At 43.7% G+C, this 13,761-nt stretch overlaps 1 protein-coding gene across 1 annotated transcript in view; it reads left to right on the top strand.

The window, feature by feature from the left end:
• The window catches only part of SKA3 (spindle and kinetochore associated complex subunit 3), an 82,647-nt gene that overhangs the window by 13,444 nt on the left and 55,442 nt on the right, over nt 1-13,761 (top strand). The window contains exon 5 of the mRNA XM_082246719.1: nt 1,016-1,409. Coding sequence (XP_082102845.1) covers nt 1,016-1,409 — 394 coding nt within the window. The remainder of the gene's footprint in view (nt 1-1,015; nt 1,410-13,761) is intronic.

Here is a 13,761-nt window from a genome sequence, read left to right as displayed (position 1 = left end):
CTTGCATTCTCTGGATGTGGTCCGGGTGGTCAAGGTCTACCTGTCTGCCGCGGAGTCGATTCGCAGTCTGCTTCTCTATTTGTTCTTCCTGAGGGACCTCGGAAGGGATCGGCAGCCTCCGCGACAACCATTTCTAAGTGGAACAGACAGACGATTGTTCAGACCTATTCCATCACGGGTCAGGTTCCTCCTTTCCCGGTAAAGGCCCATTTTACTCGAGCCGTTAGTTCCTTTTTGGGCTTTTCGCCATCAGACGTCTGTGGCTTAGGTGTGCAAGGCGGCGACTTGGTCGTCCATGCACATTTTCACAAAGTTTTTTCCAAACTTGCTGTTTTGGCATCTTCGGATGCTTCCTTTGGCCGCAAAGTTTTGAGTGCGGCAGTTGTTTTAAGGGGACATTGTTTTAACTGTCCCCCCTTCTTGAGGTGTTTGTTTTTTTTTTTTGCGATTTCTGGTTTTGTTCCAGTTTTTTTCTGTGTGCTCAGGTTGTTACTAGCCCGGCTGTTTGCGTTACCTTCTAATTTGGTTGCGTTGCTTTCTCACCCCTCATACCTGCACTGCTTTGTGACGTCCCATTAGTGAAGGCTAATACCATCGGGCGGCAACTGTCAGAGGACGTAAGAGAAAATATAATTTTTGTAAGAACTTACCGTAAAATTATTTTCTCTGAGTCCTCTGACAGTTGCCGCCCCCGCCCCTCTGGTTTTTGGATCTGGGGGTTGTTGCCTTCTGGTACTGCTTGCTACGAACTGAGGTAATGTCAGATTGGGTTCAGGATAATGGCCCCCTAGTGGCGTGCCGAGGTATACGTTTTTTTGTATTAACCTAATAATCAATTATCTGCCTAGCCTTGCTCCTGCAAAGGGCTCCATTACCCATTAGTGATAGCTAATACCATCGGGCGGCGACTGTCAGAGGACTCAGAGAAAATAATTTTACGGTAAGTTCTTACAAAAATTCTATTTTTTTTAATGCTATTCTAATAAAAAGTTTGTTGCTTTTTTTTCCCCCCCAGAAAATGGGATATGTAATGAAGATTCCAAACCTGATGGTGCTGCTGAGAACAACCACAACATAGGCCCAGCAGACTTTCCTCCTGATCCTCCAGCAATACAGAAGCAAACCATATCGGATCTGCGAGCTCCTCAGTTATCAGACTTTGGTCTGTCTTATTACCATCTGCCCATAGTGTGGGAACCACAGAATGATAAGCTGCATGTTAAAGTATCAGAAAATAAGCCCAAGCCCTTATATAAAGATATTCGCACACTAAATGTGGCTAAGACCCCTAAATGTGCCCTGACAAAAGAGGAAGACTTTTCACAAATACAGCACTTTGGGATTAGTGACTACAGCAACAATCTGAACGATGACTATACCATTGCACTTATCAACAAGAAGAAAGGAAGGTAGGTATACACAGTTTTTTTTTTTTTTAAGTTTTATGGACGTAATTGCTACATGTAGGAGTGTTGCTAAGAATTCATAAACATACTCTCACTTTTAGTCGCCTGACCTCGGCTGCAATTGAGGGCAGACCTCAGAATGTCTGTTTCTCTCTATCACATGACTAAATGCACAGACATTCAGTGTCATGACCAGTACAGCAGGGTCTTGGATTTTGTACCAGGAAGAGTACTAGTTTTCTTTATCTATTCCATCTAGTCAGATAATACCATTTTTGATTGGGGGGGGGGGGGGGGGAACAATCCCATCTGGGTGATCAATGAATTTTAACAAGCTTAGTAGCCGATTCTTAAGCCTAGTTAGTACACACGGGCCAAATGCCGAGCTGCATCATTTGGCCTGTGTGTAATGCAACCAGTCCGACAGAAGCCGGCCTTTGTTAAGGGGCATGACTGAAAAAGGTCTGCCGATCGGCTCTGAACGGAGTGTTCTGGTGGGGGAGCCAGCCCCCTGTCAGAACACAATTGAACAGCAGGGGAGATCGCTGTACTAACATCGCCTAGTTACAGTGGCTCTGACCCGAGCTGTCAGTTTTTTTTTTTTTCGTTCAGCACGCTGAGTTGAATGGAAAAAAACTATTAGTGTATACCAGGCTTTACCTTTTTGTTTACTCTACGTTAGCTCTTTGTTTGTTAAATCGTGTCCTTGGAATACTGATTCCGAATGGGAGAGACTAGTTCATTATAATCAGCTGGCACACTCCCTGTGTTCTATTGAGAAAAGCTGCAGGATCTGCATCCCTTTAGAAGTATTTAACCCTTGGAATTATCTTACCAAAAAACAAAATTCCTATTGCAGAGGGTGTAGATTTATGGGAAAATCAGTGAGTTGGTCACTTAAAGCGGAGTTCCTGCCTCAAAAAAGTTTTTTAGAAAAAAATATCCCTGGGACAGTCAGGGCTAGTGCATTCCAAAATGGGTAGCCTCTGAACTGTCCCAGGTCGCACTTACCTTTTAAAAGAAATACTTACCTTTTGAAAATTTCTTGTCCAGCGCTGCCATCTCAGGTGTGGGCAGCTGAAGCCAGGGTGTCCTCTTCGGTGTCAAGAGGGAAGACAGCGCAGCGCCTTCTAAGTGCAGCAAGACATTTATTGAAGTATGTGCAGCAGTAATACACTCACATTTTGTCGGTGAATGAGAGGCAGTTAATCAAGTAATGTTGATCATCAGGAGCATCACTGGAGCGGGTCCTGGCGGTGGATTCAGTGGATCCCGATGAGAGCGGCGGGGGTTCCTCCGTGTGTGCAGGGACGGCCTCGGTGGTGTCCGCGGGCTCCCCGTCAGCTGGTGGAACGCTGACACTCGTGGGTCCTGGAATCCTGACGTCACTCCTGGCTGTGATGGGATCACCGTCACTGGGATCGATCGCAAGAAGGAAGTGACGGCGTGGGCCACGGCCGCAGAGGGAGGAAGTAGAAGGAAGGCAAGTATACTTTCTTCAAAAACAAGGTAAGTAAACAAAAAAAAATCGGGACTATCCATTTATTTTTCAGGTTAATGTCAGCAAGCGGATGGCCCAAAGTCATTTTTGAGGCCGGAACTCCGCTTTAAGCAGAAAATTATATTGCTGGGTGTATTCTGTACAACTGGGTACGGATAGCCTCCAGGTTGCCATACTGGATTGATTTTTACAGAATAAATACACCGGTTCAGAGTCAAATTAAATAAAAACTTGGCTTGTGTAACAATTATATATGCTATATTATTTTGCTATATTATTTACATAACATTTGAGTATAGCTCCACGTTGCATAAATGCTAAACCACCTCCCACCTGGCCACTGTACATATACGGCCGGGTGGGAGCTTGGTCCTTCTGATCAGACGTTCCCGAACATCCTGCAGAAGGAACGAGATCACGCCGTCGCGGGCACGCGCAGCGGCGCGATCTCGATGTGCCTTTGTCCCTCGGACACATAGCAACAAGTTTTGGCAGGAGGGCCCTGTAATTGACCCTCTTGATCACATGACGGCTGTGTCCAATCACAGCTGTCATGTAATGTAAATACAGCTATAACGGCTTTGATCTCTTCTTCTCCTCACACAGATCCTGTCAGTGAGGAGAAGAATAGACAATCTGTGCTGCAGCCAGGGGATCAGTGAGTTTGAAGCATTTTTTATGCTAATTACTCACTGATCACAGGGGGGGGGTCTGTGCTGGTAATCAGAACATTGACTACCAGTGAGGACCCTGGGGGGGTGCCACTAGAGCCACCAGGGATGACCACCAGGGATGGCAATCAGGACTCAGGGAGCCTGCCAGTGGTGCCCTCCCTATCAGTGCTGGCCACCATTGCCATCTATCAGTGCTGCCCACCAGTGCTCATCATTGCCATCTGTCAGTGCTGCCCACCAGTGCCCATCATTGCCATTTATCAGTGCCGCCAACCAGTGCCCATTATTGCCCACCAGTGCCGCCTATCAGTGTCCACCAATGCTGCCTATCAGTGCTATCTATCAGTGCCTATCGGTGCTGCATATTAGTGCGAACGCCATCAGTGCCTCCTCCTCATTGCCCTTCAGTGCGGCCTCATCAGTGCAGGAAAAAAATCTATCTATTTACACAATTTTATAACCTAAACAAAAAACTTTTTTTTTTTTTTTTCAAACTTTTCGGTCTTTTTTTATTTGTACCAAAAAAGAAAAAACTTTGCTTTGATCAAATACCACCAAAAGAAAGCTCTATTTGTGGGGGAAAAATTACATAAATTTGGTTTAGGTACAGTGTTGCATGACCGCGCAATTGTCATTCAAAATGCAACAGCGCTAAAAGCTGAAAATTGGCCTGGGCGGGAAGGGGGTGTAACTGTCCTGTATTGAAGTGGTTAAAACCCCTTTTAGTTTTTTAATGCTATCTGGGACTCCATTAGAGACATTTTAAATTTTCACTTCCTGTGCTGCTGCTAATGTTTTACCAGACCGGAAGTGATGGTAGCTCTTCAACAGCAACACAAACAGAAATGAAGATGCTTTTCTTTCCCGTTCCATTGAAGGACATTGGAAGTCTTTAACTTTCGGGTTGAACTGCCACCAACAGGAGGAATGGGGGTCTCTACTACTGTCATGCAAGACTTTGTGGGCCAATTCATCTAGTTTCCTGTTTACTCTGACCGTAAAGGCTTTAAGTGTGCTCCTGTACCTTTTTATCTGCTGAATCTATAGCTGATCTGCCTATGGCCTCTGAACAGTGACTATTTCTGAATCTTGTTCTAAGTTGCTCTAATCTTTCACTCTAAAACATACGTTTAACAAAGGCATATTGTGTCAAGGTAGTTAAAACACCCAAAGTATCATGTTATAGATGTAACGTCCCACAGTATGACTGGCTGACGCATTTCGAGGTCTCACCTCTTCCTCAGAGCCAACTAAGCTGCATCTTAATCTTTTACTTATACAATCAGAAATGATAAAGCAAGGGTATGGACAGATGCTTGCCCCACTCCAATGGGCGTAGGCTCCAATAGCACCAATTCACACAGTGTTGCCATGCAACCCGCCTCCTAGGCCCGGTCTGTATGTAAAAACACAAAAGTCACATCATAATTTATAATGTAATAAGGGAAACGAAGCAATCGGGAATGTTCCCTCTTGCCTGGCTATGCACTAGCCATTGATGGTTATGTATGGCATAGGAAACCTGGCTCCATCTGCTTTTTCAATTGGGGGAGAACCTCTTCAGACGGCACTCCTCTCTCTCTCTCTCTCTCTCTCTCTCTCTCTCTCTCTCTCTCTCTCTCTTTCTTTTGACATCTGGGGGTAAGTATGTCCTTGTCACCTGTTCACTCGGTTTTATTTTATTTATGATGTCATTATTGTGTTTTTACACACAGACCGCGCCAAGGAGGCGGATGCATGGCAACACTGTGTGAATTGGTGCTATTGGAGCCTATGCCCATTGGGGTGGGGCAAGCATCTGACCACACCCTTGCTTTATAATTTCTGACTGTATAAGTAAAAGGTTGAGGTACAGCTTAGTTGGCTATGAGGAAGAGGTGAGACCTCGAAATGCGTCAGCCAGTCATACTGTGGGACATTACATTAATAACACAATACCTTGGACATTTCAACTGCCTTGACTCGATATGCCTTTATCAAGCGTATGTTTGTGAGTACCATTCTTTTTAATTAAAAAAAAAAGCTTTGTAAATTGAGGATATTACACTAAGCCGGTGCACCCTCTGTTTATTTCTTAATTTCAGTTGCTCTAATCTTTACCTGATGAGATTATACATTAATAGTTGCAGTTGATGTGGTATGCACTGCTGTCTCCAGTTTCAGGTCTTTTAGAGCTCCTACAGCTGCACAACCTTCCCATCACCCCTGTTCTTTGACATATTCCTCTATGGGGGATTGGAACACCCTGATGTGCCCTTGATATAACTCAAACACTTACTGGACTACTTCTTGTTTGGGAAGGCTTTTGTAAAACAGTGATTTACATTCGTTGTGGATCCTCCAGCGGAAACCACTAGAGCAGTGGAGGAGGTTCCTAGATTCAAGGATCCTACTAACAGTTTTGCACTGGTTGGCCCTGATCTTTGCTGTCTTCTGGCTATGACTTTAACCACTTAAGCCCCGGAAGATTTTACCCCCATTCCGACCAGGGGGTATTTTACGACTCGGCACTGCGTGACTTTAACTGACAATTGTGCGGTCATGCAATGTGGTACCCAAACGAAATTTACGTCCTTTTTTTCCCACAAACAGAGCTTTCTTTTGGTGGTATTTGATCACCTCTGCGCTTTTTATTTTTTGCGATATTAATAAAAAAATAGCGAAAATTTTGCAAAAAAATGACATTTTCAACTTTGTCTTTTAAAAAATATCCAATATACTCAATTTATGTATTTTTTTTTGGCCAAAATATATTTAGCTACATGTCTTTGACAAAAAAAAATTCAATGAGCGTATTTTTATTGGTTTGCGCAAAAGTTATAGCGTCTACAAACTATGGTGTAAATACAGAAATTTACACAGCTTTAATTTTTGACTGCCTATCTCATTTCATGAAATGCTAAAATGGCGGGGCAGTACAAAACCCCCCCAAACTACCACTTTTTGGAAAGTAGACATCCTAAGGAATGTTCTGAGAGGCATGTTGAGCTCATTGAATATTTCATTTTTTTGTCACAGGTGTTTGAATAATGACTAAAAATTTTTTTTTTTTTTTTTTTTTTACACAAAGTTGTCATTGAAATGATATATTGCTCACACATGCCATGGGTATATGTGTAATTACACCCCAAAATATATTCTGCTGCTTCTCCTGAGTACAGGGATACCACATATGTGGGACTTTTTGGGAGCCTAGCTGTGTACGGGACCACAAAAACAAATCCCCACCATCAGAATTTCAAAGGGCGTACATTTTTCATTGCATTTTCTCACTACCTCTAACGGTTTAGGAGGCCCTGAAATGTCAAGATACCACAAAACCCCCCCAAATTACCCCATTTTGGAAAGTAGACACCCCAAGCTGTTTGCTGAGAGGCATGGTGAGTCCATGGAATATTTTATATTTTACCACAAGTTTTGGGAATATTACTATTTTTTTTTTTTTTATTTTTTTTTTACACAACGTTGTCACTAAAAGATAAAATTCTCACACATGACATGGGTATATGTGGAATTACACCCCAAAATACATTCTGCCACTTCTCCTGAGTATGGGGATGCCCCATGTGTGAGACTTTTTGGGAGCCTAGCTGTGTACAGGACCGCGAAAACCAATCAACACTCCCAGGTTTTCTAATGGCGTAAATTGTGCATGTCACCTCTGCACTACCTGTCACAGTTTCGGAGGCCCTAAAATTCCAAGATAGCACAAACCCCCCCCAAATGACCCCATTTTGGAAAGTAGACACCCCAAGCTATTTGCTGAGAGGCATGGTGAGTCCATGGAATATTTTATATTCTGCCACAAGTTCCGGGAAATACATATATATATATATATATATATATATATTTTTTTTTTTTTTTTCACAAAGTTGTCAGTAAATGAAATATTGCTCACACATGCCATGGGTATATGTGAAATGACATCCCAAAATACATTCTGCTGCTTCTCCTGAGTACAGGGATACCCCATGTGTGAGACTTTTTTGCAGTCTAGCCGAGTACAGGTCCCCGAAAACCAGTCCCCGCTTTCAGGCTTTCCAAGGGCGTAAATTGTTGATTTCACTCCTGACTACCTATCACAGTTTCGGAGGCCCTAAAATTCCAAGATAGCACAAAACCCCCCCAAATGACCCTATTTTGGAAAGTAGACACCCCAAGCTATTTGCTGAGAGGCATGGTGAGTCCATGGAATATTTTATATTTTGCCACAAGTTCCGGGAAATATATATATATATATATATATATATATATATTTTTTTTTTTACACAAAGTTGTCAGTAAATGATATATTGCTCACACATGCCATGGGTATATGTGAACTGACACCCCAAAATACATTCTGCTGCTTCTCCTGAGTATAGGGATACCCCATGTGTGAGACTTTTTTGCAGTCTAGCCGAGTACAGGACCCCGAAAACCAATCATCGCCTTCAGGCTTTCCAAGGGCGTAAATTGTTGATTTCACTCCTGACTACCTATCACAGTTTTGGAGGCCATGAAATGCCAAGACAGCACAACCCCCCCCCCCCCCCCCAAATGACCCCTTTTCGGAAAGTAGACACCCTGAGCTATTTGCAGAGAGGCATGTTGAGTGTTTTGCAGAAAAGAGGAAAAAAAATGCATTTTCTTGTTTTTTCTTCATTTTCCAAAAAAAAATTAGAGCTGCAAAATACTCACCATGCCTCTCAGCAAATAGATTGGAGTGTCTACTTTGCAAAATGGGGTCATTTGGGGGGGGTTTGTGCAATCTTGGCTTTTTATGGACTTCAAAAGTGTGATAGGTAGTAAGGAGTGAGATCAACAATTTACGCCCTTAGAAAGCCTAAAGGTGCGCATTGGTTTTCCGGGTCCTGTACGCGGCTAGACTGGCAAAAAGTCTCACACATGGGGTATCATTGTACTCAGGAGAAGCAGCAGAATGTATTTTGGGGTGTCATTTCACATATACCCATGGCCTGTGTGAGCAATATATCATTTACTGACAACTTTGTGTAAAAAAATAAAAAAAAATAAAAAAAAAATTTTTCCCCGAAACTTGTGGCAAAATATAAACTATTCCATGGACTCACCATACTTCTCAGCCAGTAGCTTGGAGTGTCTACTTTGCAAAATGGGGTCATTTGGGGGGGTTTTGTGCCATCTTGAAATTTCAGGGCCTCTGAAACTGTGACAGGTAGTCAGGGGTAAAATCAGCAATTTACGCCATTAGAAAACCTGAAGATGTGGATTGGTTTTCGGGGGCGCGTACACAGCTAGGCTCCCAAAAAAGTCTCACACATGTGGTATCCCTGTACTCAGGAGAAGCAAAAGAATGTATTTTGGGGTGTCATTTCACATATTCCCATGGCATGCATGAGCAATATATCATTTAGTGACAACTTTCTGTAAAAAAACAACAAAAAAAAAAAAATAATAATTTTCCCGAAACTTGTGGCAAAATATAAAATACTCCATGGACTCACCATGCCTCTCAGAAAAAAGCTTTGGGTGTCTACTTTTCAAAAAGGGGTCATTTGGGGGGTGTTTGAACAGTCCCGGCATTTTATGCTCAATCTTATCCACACATCACCCACTCTTCTAACCACTTGAAAACCAAGCCTTTTCTGTGCCTTTTTGTTTACATGAAAAAATATTTTTTTTTTACTAGAAAATTACTTTGAACCCCCAAACATTATATATTTTTTTAAAGCAGAGGCCCTATAGAATAAAATGGTGGATGTTGCAAATTTTTTTGTCACATGGTATTTGCGCACAGATTTTTCAAACGCAATTTTTGCGAAAAAAATACATTTTTTTTTAATTTATTGCACAAATACACTATATAATTCCAATTTTTTTGGTAAAATTTAAAAGATGATCTTATGCCGAGTTCATAGACACCTAACATGACATGCTTTAAAAATTGCGCATGCCTGCGCAGCGACAAAAACGTATGTACATTTTTAAAAACCTTTAAAAGTCTCTACAGGTTACCACTTTAGACTTACAGAGGAGGTCTACTGCAAGAATTACTGCACTCGATCTGGCGATCGCGGCGATACCTCACATGCATGCTGCAATTGTGGTTTACATATGACACTAGACCACCGCTTGCGTGCGCCATTGCGCGCAAGCATCGGGGGTAAGGGGGGGGCTCAATTTTTTTTTTTTTTTTTTCTTTTGCTTTTTTATGTTATTTTGACACCTTTCCTTTCATTTTTTTTTTTTTTTTAAATCATTTTTATTGTTATCATAGTGAATTTAAATATCCCCTATGATAGCAATCTGTGGTGACAGGTACTCTTTTTTAAAAAAATTGGGGTCTTTTAGACTCTAGATCTCTCCTCTGACCTTAGCGCATCTGACCACACCAAAATTGGTGTGATAAAATACTTTCCCAATTTCCCAATGGCCCTGTTTATTTCTGGCGAAACAGAAGTCATAAAATGCTCGTAGCCTCCGGCATCTTAGGCCATAGAGATGATTGGAGCCATTCTCATCTCCAATTAGCTCTATGGTTAGATAATTGAACCACCGGCTGCACTCTCGGGTTAACCGGTGGGACAGGAGAGCCAGAGAAAAACCATGGAAGGCTGCGGAAGGCGGCGGTGGGGGGGGGGGAAGGCCCCTCCCACTGCATGTAAAAGCAGTCTAGCGGCCAATTACCTGCTAGAATTGCTTTTACATGTAAGCCGACCGCTGGCTGTAAAAAACGATACCAAGATGATGCCTAAATCTGCAGGCATCATCCTGGTATAACCACTCAAAGTCCAGCAACGTACCAGTACATTGCTGGTCCTTGTTTGGCATATAGGTTTTTTTTTTTTCATGCAGCCTGTGGGCTGAACGGAAAAAAAGAGAACCTATCAGAAATCAGCACAGGAATAATGCGTAGTATTACTCATCATTAACCGCCCAAACAACCACCCACTGAATTTAATAAGGGGTTTACACGACACTATCCACGTATACCAAAATAGGATTTTAACTGCAGTGCTGAAATCAGAAAATCACCACAGCTGCTATCAGCAAAGGTATCCATATATGCTGAGCGCAAACGCTGTTTGTGTCAGAATATATAAAATCAATGCGTGGTAGCCGACGAGTACCTGCAAGAGAAACAGGTCACAAAAGAATGAAAAAACAAACAAAGGACATTGAAAAAAGTATAGTAGGAAGGAGTAGAAGGACATATAAAATGACTGACAACAACAGTTTTTGGATCTTCATCATTAACCGCCCAAACAACCACCCACTGAATTTAATGATGGGTATACACGGCGCTATCCACGTATACCAAAATAGGATTTTAACTGCAGTGCTGAAATCAGAAAATCACCACAGCTGCTATCAGCAAAGGTATCCATATATGCTGAGCGCAAACACTGTTTGTGTCAGAATATATAAAATCAATGCGTGGTAGCTGACGAGTACCTGCAAGAAAAACAGGTCACAAAAGAATGAAAAAACAAACAAAGGACATTGAAAAAAGTATAGTAGGAAGGCGTAGAAGGACATATAAAATTACTGACACCACAACAGTTTTTGGATCCTTTTATTTTTCTTTCTAACTGTTCCTTTATTTCTTGATTTGGGAGGGACTGCGATCTTCTGCGATCTTCTCTTCCAGCTTGGGTCTCTCAAAATGTCGATGGACATCCAACATCCTTCGAGACCCTGTGTTTATGTGCCCTACACTGTGTCGTGCTGTACCCTACACTAATAATCCACTAGTGTATGGTAGCGCTCGAAACATTTCCCGATGCAGAGACCAGGTTGGTCAGGACATTTGGGACAATAATAACGGGTGTCACGCCTAAATCCGCGCTTGCTACAGACACGACATCTTCTTTGGGGCCATCTTTGGGTAGGGGTACTCGGGAGGACATGTGAAAAATGCCTCTCAAGCAGCCGGCTCACTGCATCTGGAAGGGGAAGTTGGGCAGGCATGCCTCCTGGGTACAGGTAGGCAAGGATGATCTCTTCCTGGAATTCCCGGAAAGATCCAGTTCGTCCTGACGCCCTGTATAGGACAAAGGCGTTCAGCATAGCCAATTGGTATAGGTAAACAGACACTTTTTTGTACCAGCGTCTGGCTTTATGGGCAACTAAATACGGCGCCAAAAGCTGGTCGTTAAGGTCCACCCCTCCCATATTAAGGTTATATTCGTGGACACAGAGGGGTTTCTCCATAACGCCAGTTGCCGTAGGAATTTGGATCGTCGTGTCTGGGTGAAGGGAGGACAGAACATAAACATCCCGTGTATCCTTCCACTTCACCGCAAGCAATTTGTCCGTTTTCAAGCAGGCTCTCGCCCCCCCGACTAAGACGGGAATCTACAAGCCGTTGGGGGAAGCCCCGGCGATTAGGTCGCACGGTGCCACATACGCCAATTTGTAAATCGAGAAGGTGACTAAATAGTGGCACGCTTGTAAAAAAGTTGTCCACGTACAAATGGTACCCCTTTCCGGATAAGGGTGACACCAAGTCCCAAACGATCTTACCGCTGCTCCCTATGTAGTCTGGGCAGTTGGGGGGCTCCACACAGCTATCTTTTCCCTCATAGACCCGGAAACTAACTGTATAGCCTGTGGCCCTGTCACACAATTTATACAGTTTGACCCCGTACTTGGCACGCTTGCTGGGGAGGTACTGTTTCATAGCAAGGCGGCCAGTAAATTTAATCAGGGACTCGTCAACGCAGACAACTTGTTCGGGGGTAAACAAGGCTGCAAACCGCTGATTGAAGTGGTCTATGAGGGGCCGAATTTTATGGAGCCGATCGTATGCAGGGTCTCCCCGAGGACGACAGATTTCATTGTCGCTGAAATGCATAAATCGCAGAATTTGCTCGTATCTCGTCCTGGACATAGAGGCAGAGTACATGCGCATATGGTGAACTGGGCTAGTGGACCAATATAGCCGCAATTCACTCTGTTTAGTTATGCCCATGTGGAGGGAAAGGCCCAGAAAGATCTTAAATTCGGAAACCGTTATAGGTTTCCAGCCGAATTGTCTGGCAAGGTGTGAATTTGGGTTGGCGGCGATGAACTGTTGTGCATATAAATTTGATTGATCCACAATAGATCTTCCGTGAAGAACAGCTCAAAAAAGTTCAGGGGCGTAAAACCAGCTGTCTCCACATGGATTCCAGGTTGGGCGGTGAATGGGGGAAGTACTGGCGCTGTAGTATCAGTGGGTTGCCAATTAGGAAATGCCAGCGCATCAGGGAGGGCACTATGGGCTCTACGGGCCTGTCTTCGAATACGCGGTGGCTGCGGGCCACTACTTGTGCTAGCCACCGCACCAGCTTCAACTGCACTTAGGGGACTCGCCACGTCACCAGGTCTTACTGCAGTGCTGGTTGTACTAGGTCCAGGTTGTACTAGGCCGCTGGCGCTTGCCAGGTCGCCAGAAGGATGAGCGGCACTAGTACCCACACTCTGCTCCATACGAGCACCCTGCGATTCCTGCATCTCAACAACTTCAGAATGGGGTCGGGTACGCCTGGGTCTAACAGGGACCCATCTGTCGTCGGAGCTATCTGTCAGGGAGCCGCTGCCGTCATCAGGTTCATATACTGACACTAATTCGGTCATTGTAGCTTCCCCTTCGCTATCAGATGACTCGGTCAGCATATAACTGATAAGCTCTTCATCCCTGTACGAACGTTTGGTCATTTTGGTAACTAAATTTACCCGTACAGTGATGCGACTCACAGGTAATAAAAGCACCTGGTTGTCGAAGATTATTTCAAGCGCTACAAAAAAAAACTGCTAATGCTAGCAGGGATCAGGCCTGACTCTGCTAACACAGCGGTTTTGTGTCTTGTGTTTTTTTGCAAGTGACAGTAATCTATTGATTACTACACTTGCCTGGGTGAAAGGGTTAAACGCAGGTGCTGGCCGGAATCAGTACTGATCGTGCAAACACCGCGTTTTGGGAACCCTAAACTATGGGGGCGCTAGTATAGTTCTGATCAGATCAGATATTGATCTGTTCAAACACTATACTAGAAATGGAAGTGTAGGTGCGTGCGTGCGTGTGTGGCAATCAAGGGGTTACTTCTAAACTATGCGCCGGGGATCTGGGGGGGGTGGCGGGGACCCTAAACCTCCTTTGGGAAAGAAACTAGCTAGCTAGCGCAACCTCAAGTCACAATGACACCAATACAAAATACAGTAAAAACAGTATATT

Source organism: Pelophylax lessonae, assembly GCF_965119305.1.
Source record: "Pelophylax lessonae genome assembly, chromosome: 2".
Lineage (NCBI taxonomy): Eukaryota > Metazoa > Chordata > Amphibia > Anura > Ranidae > Pelophylax > Pelophylax lessonae.
The sequence above is the reverse complement of the archived record's forward strand: the minus strand, read 5'-3'. Positions and strand labels throughout refer to the sequence as shown.